A 25,683-nucleotide genomic window follows, 5' to 3' on the forward strand; every position below is an offset into this window, starting at 1 on the left:
AGAAGGGTGGCCTTGGTTCCAGGGATGCCACCAAGGCTAAATTTTAGCCCAATAATCAAGACTAATCGCAACGAACCGGTACTTATGCCAAACTAAAATATTGTCGTCAATATTGAGCACGCACCTTGTTGATATCAGCCCAGACTTTTATTGCATTTGTATCCCTGTCAGCTTCCAACGGTTACAACTATATCATACAAGCTGGCCGAGGTATTTGTAAGGCCATGACGCAACGAGTCGACGAAGTCTCCTCTCCATCATCAGGCGATCCCAAAACTACTACAGTAGAAAGAGGATGGAATCGAACCTCGTAAGCTGACAAAGATGGGCATCCATATCAAGAACGAAGTCGTACATGCAGTATGTGGTACGTAGACCTCGCACAGAGTGACTTTCGAGGGCGAGAAACTCTCCGTTTTCCCCGGGAACGAAATCATCCTCGAATTGAGGCGGCGAGGCGAGCGGCCTTCCTCGCTCCATTCACAGTTACTAGATACACTATTTGAGAGCGTTGAAGACTGAAAAAGAAGAGAGGCCACGGCATGTTTTTCCTTTCGAATAGTTCTCGACAGTAGTTGTTGCAAGGAGTCCGTTCGTAGGACATGTGGCTTTGAATGCAAAGCCCTCGCTCTCCAGGGATCAGCATTTCCAGGATAGAAAAAAACGAGTTTCCATTGACCCGAAGAAGACTGATTCCTTCCTATTGGAGGTCCATTCATTCAGTGCTTACAGAATTGCAGTGTGGGCATTGGCTTTAAAAGGCAATAATATACTGTCCTGAATACAGGGTTGAGTGCTTGAGCATCGAAGAAGGGTTTCTCGGTTGGTTGAGCGAGGTTTGCCTAAAAAAACGAAAAAAATACAATGGTGCCTCACTTCTACCAATGCTTGAGGCTCGCTCTGAGGCCTAAGAAGTAGTCATCCATCAGAGGTTCCTCGCCCTCGATTTGTCCGTCAATCTTCTTGGAAAAGTCAAGAAGCCAATACAGAAAGAAAGTGCTCTGTCGATAATTTCTTCAATGTTCTTTCGTCTCAACAGTATTCCCTGTGCAACTTGAAATTGTACGCAATGTTGTACACTTCACCCGATCGTGGCCAGACCTCAGGCGAGCAGCTATGCCTGCATTTTCTACTTTGTAGTGTGCCCGCTGAGGGGGAGAAAAAGTGTTTGTTCCTTTAACAAAAAGAGATCGTTATCCACATTTTTTCCCGTCATATACTCAAGAAACTCGCCAAAAGAGGGGGGTCTCATTGATTTTTTTGGGTCCCAAAGTGTACTGGATCACAACGGTGCGTGAAAACGGAGGATCCCTCACGTCATCCTCATCTGCTATAGGTGCCCTCCTCTCTCTATTTCCCTTCCCCCCCTTTTAGCCTGTTTCGGTTCCAAGGGCCTCTTTCTCAAATTTTCCCCTTGGCTTGACTCTTTCGCAGTGGTCGGTGTCGTCTTCACTTAATGGGTAATAACACGAGGTTCCATACCCTTAAATTACTGGTGGAAATTGATATCCGGTTCAGGAGTCCCAAAGAAAGACGGCAGGAATTCACCCCGTTTTAGGACCAAGGAAGTGAAACCGTGAAAAACCACACTCGGAATATCCGATTGAGAATGAAAGGTTTCTATGGGCTCCCTAGGGTGGAACAATGAGCGCGAAGAAGAGCTCCATCTGAGGAATGATCTAGATTTGAGTAAGCTTTTGGCATATGGGGTGACTCGTCTTGGCAGTCCACCTCAAGAGGATCGGAAAGACCCGTCTAGCGAGCGATAAGATGAATGTCCTTATGCTCATCGAAGACCAAAGACCGCTAATGGGCGTCCTGGCCAAGAGCGGAGTTGATGATGTCCATCCTCCACGTTCATGAGTGCTTTCGCTCATGGAGCCCCTGGCAAGCAAATGGAATTAAGTGACCCACAAATCCTTGCAGACTCTGACTGAGTGAGTTAATGATGCGCGGGGAAGACGAGGTCATGAGAAGACTGTCTGTGATAGTTCTGATTGTGCTCTCCACTTGCTTGGGAGGCAACCAGGCCGATTTTTCGGACCAGTGCCCGGCAGCATGCAATTGCAAATGGGCCAATGGCAAGCGGGAGGCCGACTGTACCAATGCTGGCTTCACCGCCGTTCCCACGCACCTTCACCATGAGATCCAGATTTTGCGAATGAGCGGCAATTACGTCCGCAAGTTGGGGAAGGATGTGTTCAAGAACGTCGGACTTTTGAACCTCCAACGGATCTTCATGAATAATTGTCATGTCCAGGTAAGCTCTCATGGATGGTCCTGATTTGGTGACTGTCTTGTTGTATGTACGTACATGGCTCGTTACTGAAATTCAGTTTGGATATGAGGCTTCTGCTGTTCTGACCTTGATTGGATAGAGGTGCCCAATCCACACGAATTACTCTCGGGTTAAAGAACCCAGGGACAAATCTAATTGTGAATATTTGTGGTTCTCCAAAGAGCACACGGGATTAGTTCAATAACTAACATTCATAACAGTGAGTCTGAATTATGGTCGATGTGACCGAGGGGGGGAAGAGGTGGTTCGTTTTACAATGTTGTTTTTCTGCAAAGGCCGGTTTGATAAGGAATGCTTGTGGTGTGGTGCTTTTTATTGCTTGATATTGTGTTTTGTGTTTATTAGGTAAAATCATTGTGGTTAAGGGAACCTCTTCTCACTACACTTTTTGATCACATCAGCCATAAGGTTGGCAAATTAAAAGCATCAGGTTAAAAAACAATCCAAATTCTAGGATTAGCATACATTTTAATCTATTACACCAGATGATAACCACTTGAAACGGTACAGTTAAGCTATAAGTAGTAAGAAATAGGTCATTGCAGACACTAAAGATTTCATTTTACATATTTGGGGTGAAGAAATGCGCAGTTGCGTGATTCTATTCGATGTGTTTGAAGTATTTTCATTTTGTAGAGCGAGGTTAAGAGGATGTCAAGTTGTTTAGCAATGCTAAATAATCCGTGGACAAGTCTAAAGCAGTCCGGAAAGTCATGTTGGACGGAATAATCCAATTAGGCGTAATTAACTTCCTGTAGTAATTAGATTCTATCAGCAATGAGCGAAAGGTCTCCCTTTTTGAGAGACAAGGACAAACAGTCTCTCAAACACACTCATTAAGGAGGTTTGGGATCATTGTTCTTAAGGAGTTAGTCAAGCACAAGGAAACCAATCACAATCTCATATGTACCTTTTTAGGACTCCCTCCAAATAGTGACAGAGGCCCTCGAAGGGTACATTTCGTCGTTTTGAGACCGTGAGCTAATCCAAGGGAATTGTATCTGAGAGTAGTCCTTTACATATAATGTGGGCCGTAATATCACTAAGTCTGATCTGTGACTAGCTCAGACTCTTTTCCAAAGCCCGTCCTTTATCTCTTTGCACAAGCAAAGCACCTCATCTAGGTTTTATTTACCCAAAGAGTTTTACAAATCCGGGTACGAGTATTTGGACGAGCCGGAACACAGCATTTAGGTAACAGATATTTGCGAACCTCGACGGCCAGTTGATCCAAGGATTCAAGAGGCTCTTCCAAAACATTCCTGTTCCTTCCACTTTTAACTTGCTAGGTTGAGCGTGTTTCCCGAAAACTTGGATTTTAAACGTGGCTCTGATTCATCATTCATTCCAAAGAGCTGTCAATTACCGACAAGTTAGTGTCGAGGGGGCTGCAGAGTCGCTCCTTGGCGGCACCGCAACAAACGACAGACATGGAGGCGGATCCTTTCATAACTTTTTCAAAAAATCACTCGAAACCATTGAACTCCGACGTACGGTATAATTACTCGCACATGGATCCATTTTCGGTGTGTCTCTAATTGAAACAAGGTCTGAAGAGCAAGCTTGTGCTTTTCAAGAATGCACGACCATTAGAGATTTGGAAAATGAAACGTTGGACTCTGAACTGCTTTTGTACGCAGAATTACGGTGCAGAAGTAAAAAACACAAGAGGGTTTTTCCTCCTTTGATATCTTAAACGAGCTGATAAGTCGAATCTCACGCACGCGAATAAATTTTGTGAGTATGCAAGTCAACATGTTCATGAGCCTCGGAATAAGACCCATTTGGAGAAAATTATCCCTCAATAAAGACAAGGCTAGGCTGGAAAAGTCCATTCCCAACTCTTTTGTGTTGAGGTTTGTACGCTCTACAATATGAGGGCGAAATAGCTGAAACGGTTTTTCCTGGCAGGGAACAATATGGGGCTCTTGAACGAAGCGGCAACCACTACTAAACCATGCCTCTCAACTCAAGTATGTCTGCAGTCAGAATCTCGTTTTTGTGGTGGTCTTTGCATAATCTCTTAATCTGAGAAGCTTTGGTCTTCAAGGAGTTTCATGGTTTCCTCCCCACATGTACGTACGTACACCAAGTATGTATGTATGCGTCGGCTTTGAGGGGCAGCGTCAGATTATTCCTCGCCACCCTGAGAATCCTTTTTGTTGCTCTTTCCAGGAAGTTCACGTGGACGCTTTCAAGGACCTGAAGATCATGGTGGAACTGGACCTTTCTCATAACAATATCACATACCTGGCCCCAAACACGTTTCATGGTAATGAACGCCTACAAACTCTCTCCGTGAACCACAATCAAATCGGCGCCCTCAACTCATATCAGTTCCCCGATCTACGCCACCTGAAAACTATCGACTTCAGTCATAACTTCATTGAAGACGTCGATCAAAAGACCTTTCTCAATCTGGGAGCCTCGGTCGAATCTGTCCAGTTCAACAATAATCAACTCAAGACCCTAGGAGAGGCCGTGTTCCTGCCCCTGACCAATCTCAAATCCCTTCAGCTCCACAGCAATCCGTGGGCATGTGATTGTAAGCTGAAAAATTTCCGGGACTGGGTGGTCCAACGAGGCCTTTACACCTATCCCACGGCGTGTGTCGAGCCGGAACGTCTGACTGAGAAATTGTGGAGTGATGTGGCGAACAAAGACTTCGCTTGCAAGCCCGAGATCCACGTGCCCCAATCGGTGGTATTCTCGCAACCCGGTGCTAATGTGACGTTAAGTTGCTACATAGCTGGAAGCCCCCGGCCGGATGCGAAATGGGTACTCAAGGTAGGCAGCCTCGGATTGAGGAGCTTGGATGGGCGGACCGAAAGTGCGCAGTCTAAATTGGGATGACAGTATTTTTTTTATCGAAGAGCGATAGTGGAAATGAATTCAGGAGCGGATTTGATTATTCAAATTAAATTGGAAATGATTGCTAGGTTGCCACTCAAACGAGCGAAAGAGAGACGGAGATGGAACCCTCCATCACTCTTCCGTTCCATATTTTGCGAATTGAAATGACTAAACGAGACGAATTCCTAGAAAAACGGATCCTGATTCTGAGAATGAAAGTCAAATTTTAGCTTGTTTGAGAGCGAAGCCATAGAAGGGTGGCGAGGTGGTTTAAATGCAAATACGAAAGCAAAATTGACCAACTGTGGGTGACGAAATTCGATCTCGTTTTATGTATGCAACCAAATATTAGTGGGTCTTCTCTATGGCAATTCTTATATTCCATTGCCTCAAAGGGCATGAAGCGGAAAACCATTCATGGTAAAGGCGTTAAACATCTTGATTAGTTTTGTTCGCATTTTAAGCCTGGCGAGATATCTGTAACAAAGTTCTGAATTAGCTGTGGTGTTCCATTCACAAGGAGCAAGCCCATGACCAAGGTTCCCATGAGAGAGGACGTGGGAGATGGCCAAAACTTTCCTGACGTTTTCTTTTGGTTGTGCATTCGCGGGAAAATTTATTGTCAGAGAGCCATTACTGAAATTACTCAGCAATTACAGTGATAGACGTGATGTGGGGTGGCCAAGAAACATGATCATCGTTTTGGAACTAGACTCCCTTCATCGTTGCCCTCCACTTCTGTACATGAAAATGGCTTGTTGTTGTCCCAAATGGGCGTTTGACAAAATACTTCTGAAAGTTTTTCTTCCTCATCCTCTTGTTTTCGGCCTCGGAATTTGAATCCATTAGAGACGAGAATGCACAGTTTCCTTCCACCCAAAAATTCAATGCCTAATGGAATCTGACGTTCCCGATCATTAGCGACGTACGAAAAATAGTTGCGAGAATATCGTCACGTGTTTTGAATATAATGATATACTTTGATCAACTCAATGGTCGAAACAATTCTGAGACAAATATGGGAAGAGCCTCTGAAGACATCATTGCGTGGAAATGCCGAGAAATATTGGAGTCACTGGACCATCACATACGTCTTCAAAGAATGTCAGATATCCATGAGATGCTCTTGAAGTCTTCTTTGACCCAATTCAACGAATGTAAAAGTCACAAGAAGGGGACCAGCTAGTGAAGACTAAGAGATTGACGACTGGATTGTGAATGATACAAATCGAGGCTCATCTGTTTCATTCCATGGTGATATCAAGCTATCAGCCAGAGGACCCATCCATTATGGGGCTTTCAAGACTCGCTAGTCATACCCGAAAGAACAAGAGTGAGTGGAGTTGAATGGTTTAGTAGCCTGCTATCCTTGTCATGACACTCTCAATCGAGTCCTTTCCCCCAAATTGAAGATCCAATTCAATTAAAACATTCTTGCGGTCCATTTGGCTTCTTTTTCCAACCAGCTTTCAAGGGTGGCCCTAGATCAAGTGGTTTTCTCCTTTAGACGAGCCGTTAATGGGCAACAAGGTCACCCTGTTCGTTTTCTGAACTAAAACAACATCCACAATAGTTTGACAAATGAGGAAAAACTCTTCAGCCTACGTCCGATAGACGCAATAACAAGACAATAGAAACACTTTGGATCATGATGAAGGCCAAGTTTTGTTCGAGAAACTTTTGGATTGTTGCAAATCTTTCGCCACTCGGTCATCAGTCCTTGTTCCTACTAACTTTGAAAAAACCTTGAAACCCATCGAGTGAGGCGAGAAAGAGGTTGGTGGGTTGTTAGGGATCAAATTACGTTATTGGATACATATCTAGTTCTCTTCGGACATGCCAATGGCTTCTGCCTGTGAATGTGGAACCATAAACTAATGGAGAATGAGAACTATGTGGCCAATAGAATAGCTGGCCTGATATTCAAGCGTCTTTCCGGTTGTTGGTACCCATATCAACTCCGAACAAAAGCGTCCCACTCGTAGCATGGGACCTTGTTCGCAGGGGCTAGGGTGAGGAACATTCCATAAATGAAATGAGAGCTATTTTCGGGAGAAGAAATTGTTTTTGCTTGTCTGTTCCACACGAGAATCCTGAATGTCGTAAACCATTGGAACGCCGAATGAGGGAGGAAATGTGCCATCCATACAATCCTGCTTTCCCTCCATGTCGAGCAAGAGAGTATGTACTAGTAGGTCAGCTCAATTTTTTTCTGTTACATTCGTGTGCCAGCCCAGTATCACGAAAAGGACCACATCTCGACGCAATGAAAAGAGACTGCGCTTTTTGGTTGGAGCGGCTTCCAGTCAGGGTGAGAGAGGAGTGTATATTGTCGATGGAAGAACCTAATAACTTTGCGGTGTTTTCATAATTGCCAACTGTCAGCAACTGTCATTGTCCTAAAACGTTTCATCCAAACAAGAAGCTGGTAAAAGGATTTGCCAAATTGGAATGGTTGTCTCCACGAATTGTAGGCCAGGTCATGACTGGAATGGATTACTAAACAAGCTAAAAGGAATCCGTCTCTTTCAACAAAAAGTTGTTCTGAGGAAATAAGTTCCTCCGAAAGAGCGGAGAGGAAGAGAATGGCAGTGCAAATTGACCAATAGAAGGGGACAGATGAGACCGTTACAAGGACTTGGAGTGGCCTAAGAGTGACCTTGAGAGGTATACACACACACGCCAAGAGCGAACCCTAAAAAGAGACCAAAGAGAAGTCTTCAATCAGTGCGATGAACAAGTCTCTGTCTCTCTTAAGGTTCTATTTGATCTCCTTTTTCTGATTCTATTCTGGTCATCGAAGTCAATCGTTTCGAGACTGGTGTTCCACTTTGGACTTGAAGGGCTGAGAAGGTTCTCTTCACTTGAACGAAGGATGAGTCAAGTCTCTTGAAAAAGGAGGAACACGTGGGCTCTCTCTAACTGAAGGAGGTTTCTCATTGAGAATGGCGAAAGACCCATCACAACAGATATTGGGCTAAAGAAGAATCTAAATATCTCATTTGCCAGCTTTGCCATTTTTGTTTCCAACACCCTTGAAAGGTTCTTCAATGGTCCACATTTAAGACTGTCTTGAAGGAATCAATACTGAAATGAGGGAAGGTGAGAGTAGATGTTGGTCCATCACTTATCAGCTCATCACAACCCAGCGACCTTTTTCACGATGTCTTTCAAGTTAGCAAGCTGCCGTTCAAAAGCGATGAACATGGAGCCTACCGAGGGCAATAATGCATGCCTCATCCTCGATTCTGAATCCAGGATGCGGAGTGACATCAACATGGTTTAGCCTCGTCAATCCTGGGATTTGTCATCTATTGATGCCGAGGCCTCATCCCTTGCCTGTGTAAAACGAGGTCCAAATCCTAGTTTGCACGCCAGTCTCCGTCATTACCCCTATGTCTCGATGCTGATGTCGCTTCCAAATACATTTAGGAGGACACTTGGAAGCCACGATCAAGTAGCAAGTATAGTCAAGGTCTCACGTTGGACCCAAAGGGTCTAATGTTTCCTCGCAAGTACACACGCACATACAATGTATACTTAGCAGAGGGGAGCTAAGGATCTGCTTTCATCTATCTGGGAAGCCAATAAATGCTTTACAATGGGCTCACGGGATCTGGGTTATTCGGATCCCTCGAGAAGAGCTTCAAGGCAAACAAGTGACAACCAAAGAGGACAACAACGTGGAAGTATGTGCCACTCGCGCACGTACAAAAGTACCACTGAAAGGAGATCGAGAAATGCATCACAGTCCATCGAGAGGCTACCCATCACTGACAGAAATGTCCAATGTCGAAGCAAGTACCACATTGAGTGGACGGTAAACCAACTTGGACGGTCAATCACAGACCATGACGAGGGATTAGCCAATTCGTTTGTTAGAGAGGGACAATGATTACTGTTACCAATCCAATACCCACATAAAGGCAATGGTTCAACGCCACGGGATGGAAGGAGTTAATTGGCTAACTGGCGACTCAAAAAAGCCGCATATAAGGCTCGCCATATTTGCCATAACATCTTGGAGGGAAATGGGTTTTGTCCATTCAGTACACATGAAAGGCAATTCAGCTTTTGAAGATGGAAAAAGATACGGGGATAAAAAGGAAGATTTTGTCCTTTGCGAGGCATCATGATGCGGTGCAATGGATCACATCATTCTCTTTGTCAGACTCGAGCAAAAGAGGAGGATCTCGTTGTAGAACGGAAAAACGGGTTCAACGTCCTTTCCTCCTCAATGTGCCATATTTGCGAAGTTTGAAGACATGTTATCATTCGTGGTTGTCTTGATTGACTGATGATGCCTACCTTCACTTGGCTTCTCATTGTCGGACCAACAACAGCATGGTAACATATAGAACGTCACGACTAATTTCTTTAGAAGAAATTACCCAACAATGGCTTACTTATTGACGAGAATTGAACTCAACCAACTCTGGAGGATGAATTGTTTTCAGACTGAGAAATGCCATGGGGGCGTTAAGGTATAAGCTCTGGCGGGTAGGTTTGTTTCTGGTGCCAGATTCATTGATGCAAATGTGGCGCTTCAAATACGTTTTTGGGAGGCTGACCCTTCTCTCGTCGTGTACATAATGAAGAGACGTCGTCAGCATCGTTAAAACGAATTTAAACGGACCTGCCAGAACTTGTCTAAATGCCCGAACACAACTGTGGATAAAAAGTTCCCTCTCCCCGATCTCTATATACGTACACCCATATATGGATAGGTGTCACTTTGTATGTGGGTTAGTTTATGTATCTCATGGCCCCGAATGTCATTTATTTGGGTTATTGTGGATTTGAGTTCGAAATAAACTAATGGGAGGATCGCACATGGTGCGGAATTACCCAAGAACACCACTCGCATTCAAGTCGGGAGAGACCCAACCGAGCCAACCCAAGGGCATCATAAAACTGAAATGGCGGAATGAATTAATTACTACATCCAGTGGTGTATGGGTATATTTCGAGTCAGGAAAATGTGGGACAAGAGTGAGAATGAGCCGTTGTGAGAACTGGATAATGGAGCCTCGTTGCGAGATGGGCCCCTAGATCGAAAAGTCATTATTATGATCCAAACGAGTTTCCGACTGGCTTGGAGGCACACCAAAACTTGGTTCCATTTGCCTCAATGCTCAGTTCAGTCATACATAATACATACATGGGCATAGGGATCTCGGTTTTCTAGGGTATTCTTGATGACTGTCGACCAACGGCTCTCATATTTCTCTCATTAACCAAAGGAAAGCTCGGAATGCTTCATAAGATGAATCTCCCACCAAATGCTTCCAAGGGAATGTTTCGCCCGACGCTCGCACGACTCTGATTAAGTAGACCATTCCAAAAGCTGAACCGAGGAGCGAATAGCTCCGAAAAATTATGGGTATGTTAGTTGTCGCTTGGAGTGAGTGTGCCCGATTTGGAGACAATAATGACTCAATAACAGTCAATCCCGATGATGATGCCACTGATCCTCCCACTATGGTCGTGAGTACAGCAGAGGCTTAAGGGAAAACCAAGGCCAAGCCAGTCAATAGCTCGAATGGACTTTTTACACAGTCTAAAAAGCGAAGAATGTCTCCTTGGCCTCTCATGTTAAAGATGGAACTAAGCCAGGGCAACTTTCTTCAGACGATCAACTACCCAACTCTCGTCTTGAACTTTCGCTCTTTTTAGCATTAAGCGTCGCCTGGACTTTTCCCTGGAGATGAGTTGGTTGCAGTCATCGATGGTAGCATTTATGTAAATGGCGTACTTCGTAACAAAAGCATGACTGACACAATTGATTGCTTAAAACAAGACATCACAATCTATGGGCTGTCCTTAAAGCAGCTGTCCTTGGTTCAATTTGGTCGTTCACTAGTTTTCATGCACCATTGTGATATTACCTTACCATTCAGATGGGTATGGCGGAGAATGTGTCCGTGTGCCTCGCTACTCAAGCTTCTGGGATATTTCCAAAAAGTCCTCTGGTGCGGCATGGTGCGAGTGTTTGGGAGCTCCCTCGCTCTCATCTCTCTCTTTCTCTTTCCCTTCATCCTCTAAAATCACTTGACATGTCAAGGCCAACAACGATAGTGCTCGCTGAAAGGCACTTTTATGAGCGTTTAATGTTTGAGGGGAGAATTTTTGCCCTAATTTAATCAACTCCTGTCACAGGAAGTGCTTTGAAAAGCCAGCCAAACTCGCCCCCCCCCCGTCCATTCGTTCTAGCTACCTAGTAGCTAGCCAGCTAGCCAATGTCTCATGGATTGCATTCATTGCGGATCCTTTCAGAGCTCTGCCTTCATCATCATCATCCTCATCCTCATCATCCAGGCGCCAGTTGAACCGACGCACTGCAGTCAGTCCTCCGTCAGTCAAAAAAGTCCTCACGGTCCTCGCCGTCTCCTGTTGTTGTCAAAGACAGGGCTGAAAGTACCTTCTGACCTTGTTCTTGGGCTCATACACGCTTTATCAAGCACTTCTGACCTGGTTTGATTTATGTGTAGCTACTACTCTAGGTACTTCTGACGTGTATGTATGTACCGTAGTATGTAGGAACTTTGAACCTCCCCCCCTCCCCTGGAGAGAGTGTGAGTGAGAGGAAAGAGGAAAGGGCGAAAGAGAAAGCATCAACTTGTTCAAGAATGTCAGCAATCTTGGATTTGGGTTCCTCTTTTTGTCCATCCAGGAACTACTCGTCCGATCGAGAAGAAAGTTTTGAGAGTCAGATCCACAATCCAAGTAGTGGAACACCCAAACGAGACATATCTGAGGAGACCAAAGAGAAAAGAGAAGGACGAAGTCATTTCCAATGAGGAAATGATATTTTCCTCCCAAGCGACACGCTCTCGCCACAACCCACAACACTAAGAAAGGGAGAAGGGAATCCGGTCTCGTCTCATCTCAAAGTCACAGACTGTCTTCATTTTATGAAGAAACGGAGAAGTGATCTCTTTTTTTGCGGCCTCAATCTCTGTCCCATGCGTCATTCGTTTCCTCTCAGACTTCAAGGTTGGAACAATTGTTGGAGTTGGATGGTTGTGTTTTTGCCAACAGAGAGAAGGAACGCAACGTATACGTATGTAGTACGGAAAAGGGCTAGAAACCCCTAAGGTTGTTCCTCTTGGAATGCTTTGCGGGAATGTTGAAAGTTTCCTGCGGAATCCAGACAAGCTAATACTTGGAAATGACTGCAGAGGAAACAATAATTTTCTTAAGACACTCCAACATTGCTCAAAAGGAAGTCGTTCCAGATTTCCTTGGGTGCAGCGAGATCAAAGCAGAGCGATTGCTATCAAACTAAATTGCTTTTCCCAGTTCCAACATGATTTGACCAAACCCAATTCTCGGGCATACATCAGAAACGCACAGCTCAGTCCGGCAACGCTAGTTCAATCCCTTAACTCGATTTTCAGGACAAATCTTTCAAGCACCATTCAAGATCATAACAATAAAAGTAGCGGGGCTGGTTTTTCCCATTATTTTCTTTTAGAACAAAAAATGGAACCTTTTTGTGGGTGAGCAGTGCGATAACGCTAACCTTGAGATCATTGACACTACATACACTTCTTTCTGCAAAAGTCTAATGGTTTTCTGGTGCCAAAAAGTGCACTCTGCATAACGTTGGATTGCAGTGCAACTCTGAGAATTGGAAACGGTTACTATTTGATTTTTTGAAGTGCAAACTTTCGCGATTCCCCAAATTGGATCTGCTGGGATTTCATAAGATACCCAGAAATCTCAACAACCGCCATTTGAGAAATGCATTGGAAGGAGTAATCCGTACAGCACAGTTGTTTTTCATTCATTCTGTTCCTAGTCCCAACCGTTGGATCATAAGCGCGTCAATTATGCAGTCACATCATAGGGCTCTTAGAGCTTGCATTGTCATTCAATATTTTCCGTTTGAAGATGCACAAAAGTTGGGAGATGACAAAACATAAAGGCTCAAGTCAAGTAATTGTGAGGATGACGATAAGCAGAACTTAGAAATTCCTTGGCCTTAACGATCCCTGGTGCCTTGTATGTACCGTACATAGTACACCCTATGTGAGATCATGTGGTAGTAGACATTCTTTGGGGCTGCTCTAGATAGAAAGAAAGAAGATATTTTGTTAATGCCCTCGGAAACGGGAGGCCCTCTTCTCCTTCGTCCCTAGAGCGTTAGCCCTTGAGGTCTCTCGTCCGGAATACATTCTTCGATCGCCATAGCCTGACCTTTCAAAGTGATTGAATCGGGCCTCGCCAAAGTGACAAATGATTCTGAAGGGAATTCTTTTACATGGGGAGCAATTGTCCCTTTGGGGCAAATCCTCTCCATTGCTCCGTTCAGTTGTACTCCAATCGACGGTACTCGTCCTTTCAATGAAGTCCATTCGGATCGCGGTTGGCGGTGGCCTTCAAGGCCCAATCGAATGCGAATTGAACTTTGAACTTCAATAGACCCATCTCCCCGTCTGTTCCGGGTGTATGGACTTGGAAAGTGGGGACCTACATAGAACCAAGCATAAGTCGTTCCCATCTGGAGCCTCACCAAAGCCCCCACGATTCCAATCACGATTACTCTTGAAGGCCTTCACAATATACACAATGCGTGGCTACTTTCCAAGGCATTTTGCGTCATTTAAATTAAAGCTTCTAGGGATGCTCAATGCTCCATATTCACGTTTTTATAACAGCCTAGTCAGGGGAAATGAGCCCGGATCACCATGTGAGCTCTCGCTCAAAGATGAGGCTGCTCGCTGAGCCGTGAGCGAAGACCTTCATATCCCGCAGGTTTGCCACCACTACCAGCCAATCCCGTGGAGATCGAGACTTGTTTAGATATGCAAATATCGAGTCTCTCCCTCTCCTCGTCCAAGGATGCACTTCTTTCACCACGTGGAATTGCACTTAATCTAAAACACCTTTATTACCTAAAAAAAGTCATCCCATGAACTTTCTGTGGTCGATGGTTGGAGTGATCCTCTCGTCAATCAGAATTGTTCAAGGGGCTTCTTCTATGCATATATCCAAAGTTGCAGCCAACCATCCCAGTTACACTACGTACGTTCTTATGTACTTGGCTGCAGATTGCCGTCAGAATGAAGGGTTCTGGTAATCTGCCCCGAGATATTTCCACTTCTGGCGTGCATGCACTTACTTAAATGGTTAGTTCTTCCAGACTGGTTCCCCTTGACTGGTTCGTTCGCGGAGACTCTGAATTTGCGCTAATGCCGATGCTACATTAGGGGTCCTGCTCATTTTTGCTGCCCACCAGAGCCGACAAGCCCTAGGAATTATGTTCCTTTCACATCATTTGCATACAGAATAATGGTATCATTCTTTGGAAATTAAATTTGGTCTCTCACAAGAACATGAGACGAAGACTTTAGTCACCAACTCTTAAGTCGTTATCTTCCCTGTTCAGGGGAGCGTTGCATGAAGTGGGAAAAGTTTGGCTTTGCAACCATTTGAAATCTTCCGCCTTCAAAACTGGATTAGTCTCAAAATTGGAGGAAAACCGAAACCGATCAAATTAACACTTGAGCGCTTTCCTCTTATCGAAACGATACCAAAGCTATCGTTCATCCCCTTCTTTCTACATGTGAAGGCTGACGTTTGTACTGAATCATCCGCAACCACGGAGACACCCAAGAGTGGAATTCTTGCCGAGAGATCTTTTTCAGAATCTCTGACACTCTTCTTCTTCTGCAATGGAATGCAATCTTGCACGATTGTCAAATTGAAAAAAATGAAATAGCCTTCAAATAAATCCCCCTCAGTTTTTTATGGTTGTGGTGAACAAGGGCCTCTTTCCTTTTACGCGTATCTCCCAAATGTCTTGAAGTCTTATCAACTTGTCGGACACTTTTGGAAGTCCCAACCCCATTTCATAGATTACCACGTGCCCGCTAGATTGAGTTATCTCGTCCTAATTTTCATCTTGCTGGGCGATGATCAAATAACCAAGCGGAGTTCGTTATGCCGTTGGTGCATTGGAGGTGCATCCCTCTAATTTATTAATTAGTTCAACTTTCTACCCGAACAGTTTGTGGCAACTTATAGAGGCCCAATCAGATGAGTGGGCCGCTCACTCACGACTTCATGTCCTTCTCCCCCTACTACAGTACAAGGACCGTACTGGATCCCCGCCAACGAGAGCTAGCGAATAGAGCAGTTTGAAATATTTTTTTTTCTTTCTTATCCTCGTTTTGCCTCTTGCCTTTTGCCTTCGAATGGAAAATGCATTTAACCGAATTTATCAGAAAGATCAGGATCGCTGGGATCAAAGACCGATGAAGCCTCTGGACGAGTAGTTTGCTGGAGATGGGTCCATCTCAATCAATCCCAAGCATTGTTCTTTAAAATCGGTTTCGAGCTTTCCCCTCCACATGATCAAGACGTCCCTGGAAGGATGCATCTGTAGCATCTTCAAACGCTTTTGACCTGACTGTGGTGCCGATGATTGTGACATGAGAAAAGTTTTGCACGACGGGCCACGTTCCACAATGGCCGAAACATCCCGTTCTCCTTGTTCCTCTGCCACATTCATCTTGGTTGAAAGGAAGAAAGGAGGAAGACATGTGGGGGAGTGAACTTGAAACCAACTCCTCGACAGGATCTCATTCCAGATTGAGAAGCCAATTTCTCCATTTTTAAAAAGTCATTCCCTGCGTCTCCTTGGAAACGACAGGAATGAGATCTCTCTGGTTCCCTTTCCTTCAAGGACAAACTCTAAAGTGTGTAGCAATGAGACAATGTCTGGGGCTCTGAGTTTGGTCGGAGTCGAAGTTCTCAACTTTTTACATTGTCATTATTTTCAGCCTCTAGAGATTAACCATCAACACGATGGGCAATGGGTGGGACCAGCATCCCAGCCAGACCAAGGCAAAGAAGGCCACTTTTCTAGGATGCCCATTAGACCCAGCCAAGTCCTTACTGCCAAATACAGCTTGAAGCTTATAAGAAGCCATCGAATTCAATTGACCTTCAGTTCCGTAAATCGAACAACTTCCTTCAACTGGATTGAACCCAATTGCCATGCTAACACTGTTTAAAAACATAGTATATCTTGGAAAGAAAATCTCGTATAGGATGTGTCTGGAAACAATCTGTCCAGGAACACGTAGCCATGACAAGCTTTACAAGTTTACAGTTGAGCGGAAAGTGAGTGTGTGGGTGTGGGTGTATGTTCTAACTTGCTCTCTCATAGGGGATATTCACTTTGGATCTTCGTTTTATGGATGAGTTAGGAAATAAGTGGTCCTGTTTGGTGCGAGTTCTCCGCTGAAACGATCCAGGCACTTTCCTATGGGTGTGTTTAGAGAGAAGGCAATTTAAAATTCTAGAGGTTGAAACTTTCCGTTTTATGAGGAGAGCTTGTTAAATGAGTTTCGCCTTTGTTGTGGAGAAAAACTCCTCGAAAACCTATTCCCATCCCAGTTTTACACTTACCCCCAAATTTATTCTCCATCGAGAGTCGAAAATGATGATAAACTCCTGACTCGCTCGACAACAGTGTGCTTCACAACCACTACATATACCCACTAGGAGCATACTTCATGGACTCGTCGTCGAGAATGACTCGTTGGCCATGCATTACACGTTTGGATGGACTGGCTCTCGATCTCAGAGAGAGGGAAAAAAACTTTCCCTTTATCCCTGATCAATGTTGGGGAAAGCCATATTTATACATTTTCACGTCCCTGACCATACCATCAAGCGAATGAGGAACTAGAACTACCAGCTGGTGGAACACACGGCTAGACCACTAGTGGGTGTTTTTTAATAATTCTGGAAACGCACCAGCCACGTCCCGGTTCCATGTGGAAGATGAGTCGGCTGACTCTTCACGGGACTGATATGAATCTCAAATAAGCTCATGCAGAGAGCAAACCCCATTCAATTTCGGCCTCAAAAGTTTTTTGGGAGCTTATATGCTGTCAATCTCAGGGCGTAAACCATCCTTACTTCCGGGGAAGGAAATAAATCCCCGTGGAGAAAGAAGAGAAAGACGCACCCAGATCCCAGGCGAGACTGTTTTCCTTCCACTTTACTGTCAATAAAATGAAATATGATTCAGGCGATACCCATTGAGCCCAAATTAGAATTTACTGCGACACTATTATTTTATTTCTGTCCACTCTCTCTCAGTGCCTTCTTTTGGCAGCCGGTATCTCCAACGAACGTGGAAAGTAGGAGGGAGTATGTGAGTGGGTCTGTATCGTTCTGGAATCCTGAGGCTTTGTTGTAAAGATCTGTCCCTTGATACCCACCCTTCATCTCGTGTTTTTCCGTGTCCTTTTTGCCTTGGGATTACTTATCAAAGTATGGACGGAGGACCAAACGAGCCTAAGCATGCAAGGCCTTTTCAAAAGGCCAGGTTGACGTTGAAGTTTAATATGACATTTCGACTTCAATGCAATGACCCAGAAAAGCTCATGGTCGTATGATGGTCAAGTGGACTCGAAAACCGATGCTTTCACAGTTGCATGAATAAAGTTTGTACAAAAGAATAGCTGCAGGACATTACTTTTCTTCTTTGACCCTCAGTCCGTCCGTCTGTATGTGTATAGTTCATGCTTAAGGTGAGAAATGCAAGGCTTGAACAAGTATTAACAAACAATATCGTCCATCGTCTCTTAAGAGATCCTTAACGCCTTCCTTAATCTCAATTTTCCCATATTTCGAAACCGAGGACGGTCCTTGAAAGGCAACCTGGAACAGAGACAGGCCTCAAATTGTGAGAAATTTCCCGCTAATTCCCCTTTTGTCTCGTTTTCCAACAACACTGAATTCGTACTTTGCACCGTGGCTTAACGATTTCATTAACGGTGTTTATGGATGGAGCTTTGCTGTTACTTTTTGTGTTCTAGCGCGTTATCTCCTCAAATTAGGGGTGGTCCAGAACAAAAGTGGCTTCATCTGCTTTTGCTTGGAGAAAGAAAGGAAAGGTAGAAAAAGTTAGGCTCAATCTTGGAACGAGTTGCTTCAAGTTCCATGAAGTATTGTAGATCTCATTCCCTTTCTTGCTCCCCCTTTTAATGTTCCACTTGAAATGTTTACTTGTCATTCATTCCGGTTTTCCCTAAAGTCTGTCAGCAATTTTGAAAGGACGGCTGGGACAGGGGAAAAAAACTTGGTTGAACCTAATGCGGAAGGGAAAAGTTCCCTAATTTCGTGATTAAGATCTTCATTGCACGCTTATTCATGCTTGCATATATCCTTGGGGGGGAAGCATTCAACGAATTCATTCCCGATAGAGGGGTCAAAAAACCAGTTACCAGAACTAGAACGCCCAAGCGCACCCTCTAAAGTACTCGTACAGTAATAGACTTCATGCCACAATTTCATTTCCTAATTGATATCGCAATCACGGTATGCAAATACGACTCTTATAAACACCATTATTGGCACTCTTCTCTCGTTTTACCAAAGTCAGCATTGGCCAAAAAATCGTTATCCTAATTTGAATCAAGTCTTGTTTGACTGACACGCTTGGAGAAGATCTCTTTCACATTCTAGCAATCACGTTCGAGGCAGTTTTTCTTACGATTTCAAGCCTTCACAGTTAAATAGAGAGAAGGAGGAGTGTACTCAAAGAGAGAGAGAGCTTAAATCACCGCATTAAGGCAAGAACTTCGTAACTCAATATCCTCCCCCCCCCCTATTTCCCCCTCTGCCCTATCTTTCTGTGACTTGGGTTAGTAAGATGTGAGGGTGTATCTTTTGTCTCTTCCTAGTGCTCAATTTACGTAGAGAGAGAGAGAGAGAACAAAAACAGAATCAGATTTCACACTAGTCACCCTGAAGATGTGCGAGAATCTAAGGTGGGGTGTAAACATAAATAAAGTCCATTACCATTCACTTCTCCGTTGGCTGTGGTACGACTCTTTAGAGGCCAGAGACCAGATATCATTATGTGTTGAAGAACTCCAGATTTGCTCGTCTGACATGATGTTATTTCAGAGTATGATCGCTTTACCAGAACCTCAACTTTCCCCACCCCGTTGTCACCCCAATTCTCAAGGAGGTTGGGAGGAGTCTCGTCCATCCAGGTGTCAAAAATGTTAGGAATGCCAAAGCCAGAAATTTGTCAAGCTGGCCATGTTTCCACAGAACACCGTTCATTAAATGATTGAATCGTGAAAACCCCCGCAATTATTATCTAGGTCAAGTAGGAGGGACAAGACTCGAAAATATGCCGTTTCAGCTTGGGATTTTGAAGGGTGGCACATCTAACGAGTTTTTTAATCTGTGTCATTAGTTTCATTGCGCAATTCGTATCATTTTATATCTAGTAAAATGACGAGAAAAATGAATTTCCCCAACAAGTAAGTGTTTGTAGACGAGTTTGCATCAAATAATGATATTAGGATGAATTGATATAGCTTGAAGTCCGCGTGTTTTCATTGTGACTTCTTTCGTTGAAAGTGAAAGAGAACGTTTTGTTCCACTTTCTCTGCCTCTTTCCTTGACTAATGTGGCTTTGTGACAGCAATACATGCCAGACGAAAGTTTTCCCTTTGATAAATCTACCCTTCTCACACACACTTATAAGGGTACTCCAGGCTCTTGGATTGAGACTTTTGGCGGAATAAAAGGGCGAAGGGCGCCGAGCTATGGTCCCCTGTCACCGAAAAATGGCTGCCCAGGGAGAGCACTAAATAAACAGGGCTGAAAAATTGCACCCTGAAACACCTGTGTTTGGGAGATGAACCGAATCTTGCCGGAAGGTCATTTGTCCCTGGCCTTGAACACTGACATATGTCCTGTATAAATTGTGAAATTCTACGCCCGCTTCCCCCGTGGATATTTATCGTGGAACATTTTCAGGCAGATCTTGATGCCCAATAATTGTCTGTCCAAATTTGGCATACAAACTTGCTGTAAGACCTGCCAAGGTATAGATTTCCAATGTACTTTCCGACATAGATCTACCTACCACCGTAAGGGGCGAAACAAGGCCTCGGCGCCTGAGTTTTGGACATAAATTTTAATGAACATATCAAGTAGAGTGAGAGGGAGAGAAAAACTTTGAAGTCCCTGTTAACCGGCGAGTGAAAATGGGAGAAAACGACCAAGAACAAATGTTCCCCGAACATCTGGCTCACATAACCTCTATCTTGGAATAGTGGGACTGGAACACGGGGAATATATATGAGAGGAAGAAAGAAGAAAAAAAACAGGGGCAAGATGTTCCCAAGTTTCCTTGTTAGAGCAAGAGAGTGAGAGAGACCCATTGGAAACACCCCTCGCTCTGGCTGTTTCTGTCTTCATACCGAAATCACGGAGCCACTCAGGATCGTCTGGAGCTCTCTGCTCTTCTGGCATTTCTACACCCAGACAGACCAAAAAGCTTTGGCTGCCAGACTGCTAGAGAAAGAGGAGGGAGTGGGGAGCTAAAAAGAGGGCTTTTTAATTTAAGAGTTGAAATTAATTGGCCTCTGCGTGAACCGTCTCGACCCTCTTTTTCCTTTGAAATCAAGTGGGTGGCAATGGGCAAAGGAGGTGTTGCCCATGCTTACCTCAAATTGGAACGAGCATTGCGTTGGGAGAGCGAAAGATCGCATTGTAGACTCCCTTAATTATGTTGTTTCGTTAAAGCGCTTCATGTACGGAAAGTAATGGATCTCGTAAGAGGGATGCAAGATGTTCCATTGATTTCAGAGTTTTAGTTGAAAGGGTTTTGATTCACGAATATGCTTGTACGATAATTTTGTAATGTTCAAATTCTGAGGACTTTGGAAAGTACCAACAGAAAGAGGAGAAGCGCACAAAAAGTCTAACTCAATCTTGGAGTGAAAATTTCATAGTGGATAAAAATCTTCCTTGGTTTGATTGTCAACTCAACGACAGCAGTTAAGATTTATAATCATTTCCAGTCCCTAAGTTATTCTATCGTCGTAGTTGGCGTCATCAGGAGGGCCATCGTTGCCAAGTCAGTCGAAAACCCGCTCTATATATTTAGTTCAGTAGTACTGCATAGCACAAACCAGGAACAAAACGAAACATGACTTGTTGGCTACGCGGGATCCCTTTTTTTCTGCCTACCAAAGCACAAAGAGGGAATTGTGGGTGGAATGGATAAGAGGAAATCGGGAACCAGAAGGAGGGAAAAGGGAGGGAGTAATTGATGGGCGATGCAGTTCAACGAAGGAATTGGAAATCGACCATAAGCAGCAGAAGCGTGAAATATGCAAACTGTCGACGGAACGACCGAGTCGATTCCTCGAAATCTTGACGGAGACAAAAGAAGAAAAGTCGAAACTGAGGAAACCGAGGAAAAGTGGGACAATGACCTTACGATCTAAACAACTGCTTTTGTGTCTACTGGGAAATACTGTTCGTAGTTAAGCGATTGCTCCGCTGTTTCTTTCTTTACATACAATTTCCTTCATTACCAAGGAAAGAACAGTTCGAGGGTGCCAAAGAAAACATTCGAGCTAAGCTTGGCCTTCACCAACATCCCATGTACAGCCAGCCAGCCAAGCTTTTACCCAGGGATTAATAGAGGATAAGAGGAATTTTGATCCGCTTTTTTGCCTCAAGGCACCCCAGAGAATCCAAAAATGAGGCGTCAGTTTCAGCCACTTTCCGAATGCAAAGGAAGATTAGCCGACTTCACTAGCCTTGCAACCGGATCTGAGGGCTCAGATCCAAGTGAATGAGCAGAGCAGAGAAATATAGTGCCTGGAACAAGAGGATTGATTGGTTTCCAGTTGAATCTCAAGTAGCAAATCGAAGATTCCGTTCAGGCCCGATGACGTCATAGAGGCGCCCACGATTGGTCAACTGACTGTTCTAAGAGAGGTCGGGCTCACTATTGACCGCTTCGGAATGGGAAGTGTTCGAAAAATGCTGTGTGGAACTCGATCCACTCTCGTTTTTCGATGGCCACTTAGGATTTTCCCTTTCGGTCTTGTTCATGTACTTTTCAACATGTTGTTGAGGGGCAAGCAAGAGTGTTGTGTGTCATTAGTCGTGAAATGTTGAAATTAGGCCAAACTTCTGCCAAGTCGACGCGGGCAAATGATCTTTTGATGTTCAAATGTGACGTGAGAAATCTTGAAGTGCAGGAAAATCAATTTGCTCCATATGCCTTTTGGAACACGGATGTCCGTGCGTAAACATACCCAAGTCATTTTGTCATTGCGGTTCTTTTTTCTTTTCTTTTAAAGGGACGGATCGTGAATAATAACACCATTCCAGCGGGGGCATCCATTTCCGAAGGTCAACAGTTCCTCATTCATGAGGAGGGTGAGCTTGAGAGGTGGTTCAACCTGACCATCACCAATGTGGGTCTGGAGTCCGTGGCGGATTACACCTGTGTGGCTGTGAATGCTGGAGGGGTGATGGAGGAGAACATTTCCCTTACTTTTGAGGAACCGGAGCCGGTGAGTCTACTAATATCACAGTCTAAGTAGTGCGGTCAATATTGAATCTCCCATAAATCTTGAAAGGACATCCATTCCCAGGAGAGGGGACCAAGGATGAGATGTCTACATATATGCTTATGCTGTAAGGGTTTCCAACATGATTCATGACTGAACAGTGCTTAAGAAGGGTTAAATAGGCTTGTAAGACAATGCACGTTCAGTTTTTGAGAATATAGCTGAAGATCCCAAAATAACGTGATATAAAATTAGATCTTGGGCAAGAGTTATCTCGTACGAAATGTGAATGGTGTTCGGTATGGCGAAGGGCGCTCCAGTGGGAAAAAGACTAGCATATTGAATGGTGCCACAGACTAAGCGTTCCCAAGCACCTTTGTCAGCATTGCTATAGCCCAGACTGAGGGGATCATAAATCAAGTTAAAGGATCTGGCTGCGCTTGCTTTTCCTCAATCTTAATCCAGTAATGAGACCAGGCTAGCGTGAGGCCTTTTCAGCATGTCTTCATTTCACAAGCTCGAAAGAGAACCAACGAGCACCCTTCGTCTTTTCCCCTTTAGAATCCCGGCCTATTTGGGACGCTCGGTCCATGGACGTCGTCATCGTCGTCGCCATCGTCGTCGTCGTCCTCGTCTTCTGTGGCAATGGCGATGGCGATGCTGCTCACAAGACCTGACTGGTTATAATCTTCTCATAAATTAAGCTTGCATTTTGCCCAGCCTTTGGCCCGGCCCAAGTTTTGCCATCAGCGACATGAGGAATAAAAACAAGCGTGATTTATGAATCCCCTTCTTCGTAAATAATGAGGGGCTGATATCCGCGTTCTATTTAGCTTGAGGAGTCATCCCCCAGGGGGAGATTGTGCAAGTCTGGACGCGAAAGTTTCTTTGATGTTCCTTTTGGCTCAAACCTGGCTTGGTCTTTGGTGGATATTGTTTTCCTATACCGAAAGTAACAACCCTTTCTTCTTTTCACTGTTCAAGGTTGGCTTACCAGGGGGAAAAAAGGAGGAATCCAACCTGGCCATCATCATTGGAGCAGCTGCGGGAGGATTCCTATTTGTCTTTGTTCTCTTGCTCATGCTTTGTTGCTGTTGTTGTCGGCGAAGAATCAAGCAGCACTCCTCAACGCCCAGTTCCGCATCTCGGACCCCCGAGCGTCACGGGAGCGTTATCGGGTTTGCCGATTCCAATTCCAGTCAACGCTTGATTCAGCATCATAATAACCATCATCATCATCAACATCAACATCCAATCCCTCCAATGGCCATCAGTGGTGAATATTCTCAGCAGGCTATGTCTCCGTCGTCTGGCTCTCCAACGGCCTCGTCCTCTACCTCAGTTCCGTCGTTGCCGTCGGGTGTTAATGGCATGATGGGTCCGGGCGATACCATGTTTGGTCGGCAACAATCCATGTCGAGAATAGCGGAACTGCCTGGAAATGTCACCAATCATCACTATCACCATCATCAAGTGTCTTCCCCGTCAGAAAACAGTGCCCAAGTTCATATCCACGAGCTGGAACTACAAGACATGCGAGAAATGCGACCCAAGCAAGTGATGGTGTCCTCAATTGGAGATACCAATTACGAGTCTGGGATCGTGGGTGATGCAGCTGACCACTATCCCGATCTATTGAACATTCCTCATCGCTACCAGGCCACTTCGCCTCCGTCATCTAAACCCCAGCCTTTGAACCCTGCGGCACTGGTTGTCCCACCCACACCACCATTGAAGTTTCCTCACCAATTCCCACACCTGATCCACTCCAACCGATCGAACTCTTCCAACAGTTTGCCTCAAGGCCCGTCTCGATCACATTCGTATGAGACGCATCCTTCTGGGAGCCAAACTTTACTCAGCCCACCCGCCCAATTCAACACAACACAGCAGATGCGGGATTCCCTGGCCTCCATGGCTCCTGGCTATGTCACTCTTCCTCGGAACAATCGACCCCTGCAAGCACCAGGCAGCGGCCAGCATGTGAATTGGGACACTTTAGGCTATTCGAATATGCCCATGTTCAAGGGCGAGGAAGATGATAGGTGCCCTATATACGATGGTGTGGGTCCTCGTACTTCAGCCATGGGTGGAACGGGGAGCAGTATGAAGCAACAACAACAACAACAGCACCTCCAGCATCAACATCATCAACAACAACAACCACTGACAAATCCAGAGATGACCGCCAACTCCTCCGCCTCAAATGCCTCCAAGTCCCTGCAATTTACGCTTAATCGACCATGCCCTACAATCCCAGAAGAAGTCCTAGCACCTGGTGGACTAAGGGATGGCTCTCCTCAGCAAAGAGATTCCTCGGGTAGTGAGGTCACCTTGGGCGAGGATGGGCTGGGTGGTTTCTGTGAGCCATTCGGGAAAGCCTTGCCACCTTCAGTGAATCGCGCCAAGAACCGAGACTCCATTGCTTCATCCGCTGACTCAGACATGGATGGTCTCTTGGGCAATACCATAGATCGTTGTCCTCTTCACAAAACTCATTCCGTGCCAAATCCGACTTATACATCTGGTAAACAGCAACAGCCTTTGCCCCCCAAAGGCGGCAGTGGTGGATCCATGAACTCCACATCTGGAGGTGAAGTCAAGCAATTGAAGGGTATCCTTAAGGGCGGATCCCTAAACAAGAACCCCATTACGATCAGGACTGGGCTACCCATCGAGGTTTCTTCCTCTTCCAACTCAAGTGGAACATCCACTCCAGCCAATATCGCTGCCTTCCACCCCATGCCAGAAGGCTCTCGGAATGCCAAAGTATCCAAGAACCTCCCCAAACCCAGATCATCTTCCTCCTCGTCCTCGTTGGGTGGAGGTCGCCGAGGGGGAAATGATATCGAAGCACTGAATGTTTGAAGGAAAGAGAAAAGCGAGAGGGTACCAACCAAGTGGTTGTTAGTAGTGGAGAGCGGATGGAAGAAGATCGAGCTAGAATGGTGCACAATAACTGTCGGTGGAACTGGCACTTCCTTCCAGTCAAGACAGAGGAGCAATTATCTTTTACATACACTCCCTCTCCTCTGTTCGATAATACAAACAGGCATCTCTACTTAATGATGAGCTGAGGAGAGAGAGAGAGAGAGGAAAAGATAATATTGGACTGCGTGAAGGCGAGAGAGAACGAGAAGGAGAAGGGAGAACTCATATTTATTGTTCGTG

The 25,683-nt window shown here is 44.9% G+C and overlaps 1 protein-coding gene across 1 annotated transcript; it reads left to right on the top strand.

Annotated features, from left to right (window-relative positions):
* The first annotated feature begins 504 nt into the window (after positions 1-504).
* On the top strand, positions 505-25,573 carry LOC131878518 (uncharacterized). The gene is made up of 4 exons (XM_059224509.1): positions 505-2,260; positions 4,475-5,086; positions 22,300-22,515; positions 23,497-25,573. The coding sequence occupies exons 1-4, from the start codon at positions 1,946-1,948 to the stop codon at positions 25,378-25,380; spliced, it is 3,027 nt and encodes a 1,008-aa protein (XP_059080492.1). The 5' UTR covers positions 505-1,945; the 3' UTR covers positions 25,381-25,573.
* Positions 25,574-25,683: the final 110 nt, after the last annotated feature.

The sequence above is a fragment of the Tigriopus californicus genome, chromosome 3 (assembly GCF_007210705.1).
Source record: "Tigriopus californicus strain San Diego chromosome 3, Tcal_SD_v2.1, whole genome shotgun sequence".
NCBI classification, from domain to species: Eukaryota; Metazoa; Arthropoda; class Copepoda; order Harpacticoida; family Harpacticidae; genus Tigriopus; species Tigriopus californicus.

Bases quoted from the DNA above. Each gene is read 5' to 3' on its own strand.
- LOC131878518 (XM_059224509.1), top strand. From the start codon at position 1,946: ATGATGCGCGGGGAAGACGAGGTCATGAGAAGACTGTCTGTGATAGTT. The intron at 2,261-4,474 runs GTAAGCTCTCAT...TGCTCTTTCCAG, and splicing joins TGAATAATTGTCATGTCCAG to GAAGTTCACGTGGACGCTTT. The intron at 22,516-23,496 runs GTGAGTCTACTA...TCACTGTTCAAG, and splicing joins CTTTTGAGGAACCGGAGCCG to GTTGGCTTACCAGGGGGAAA.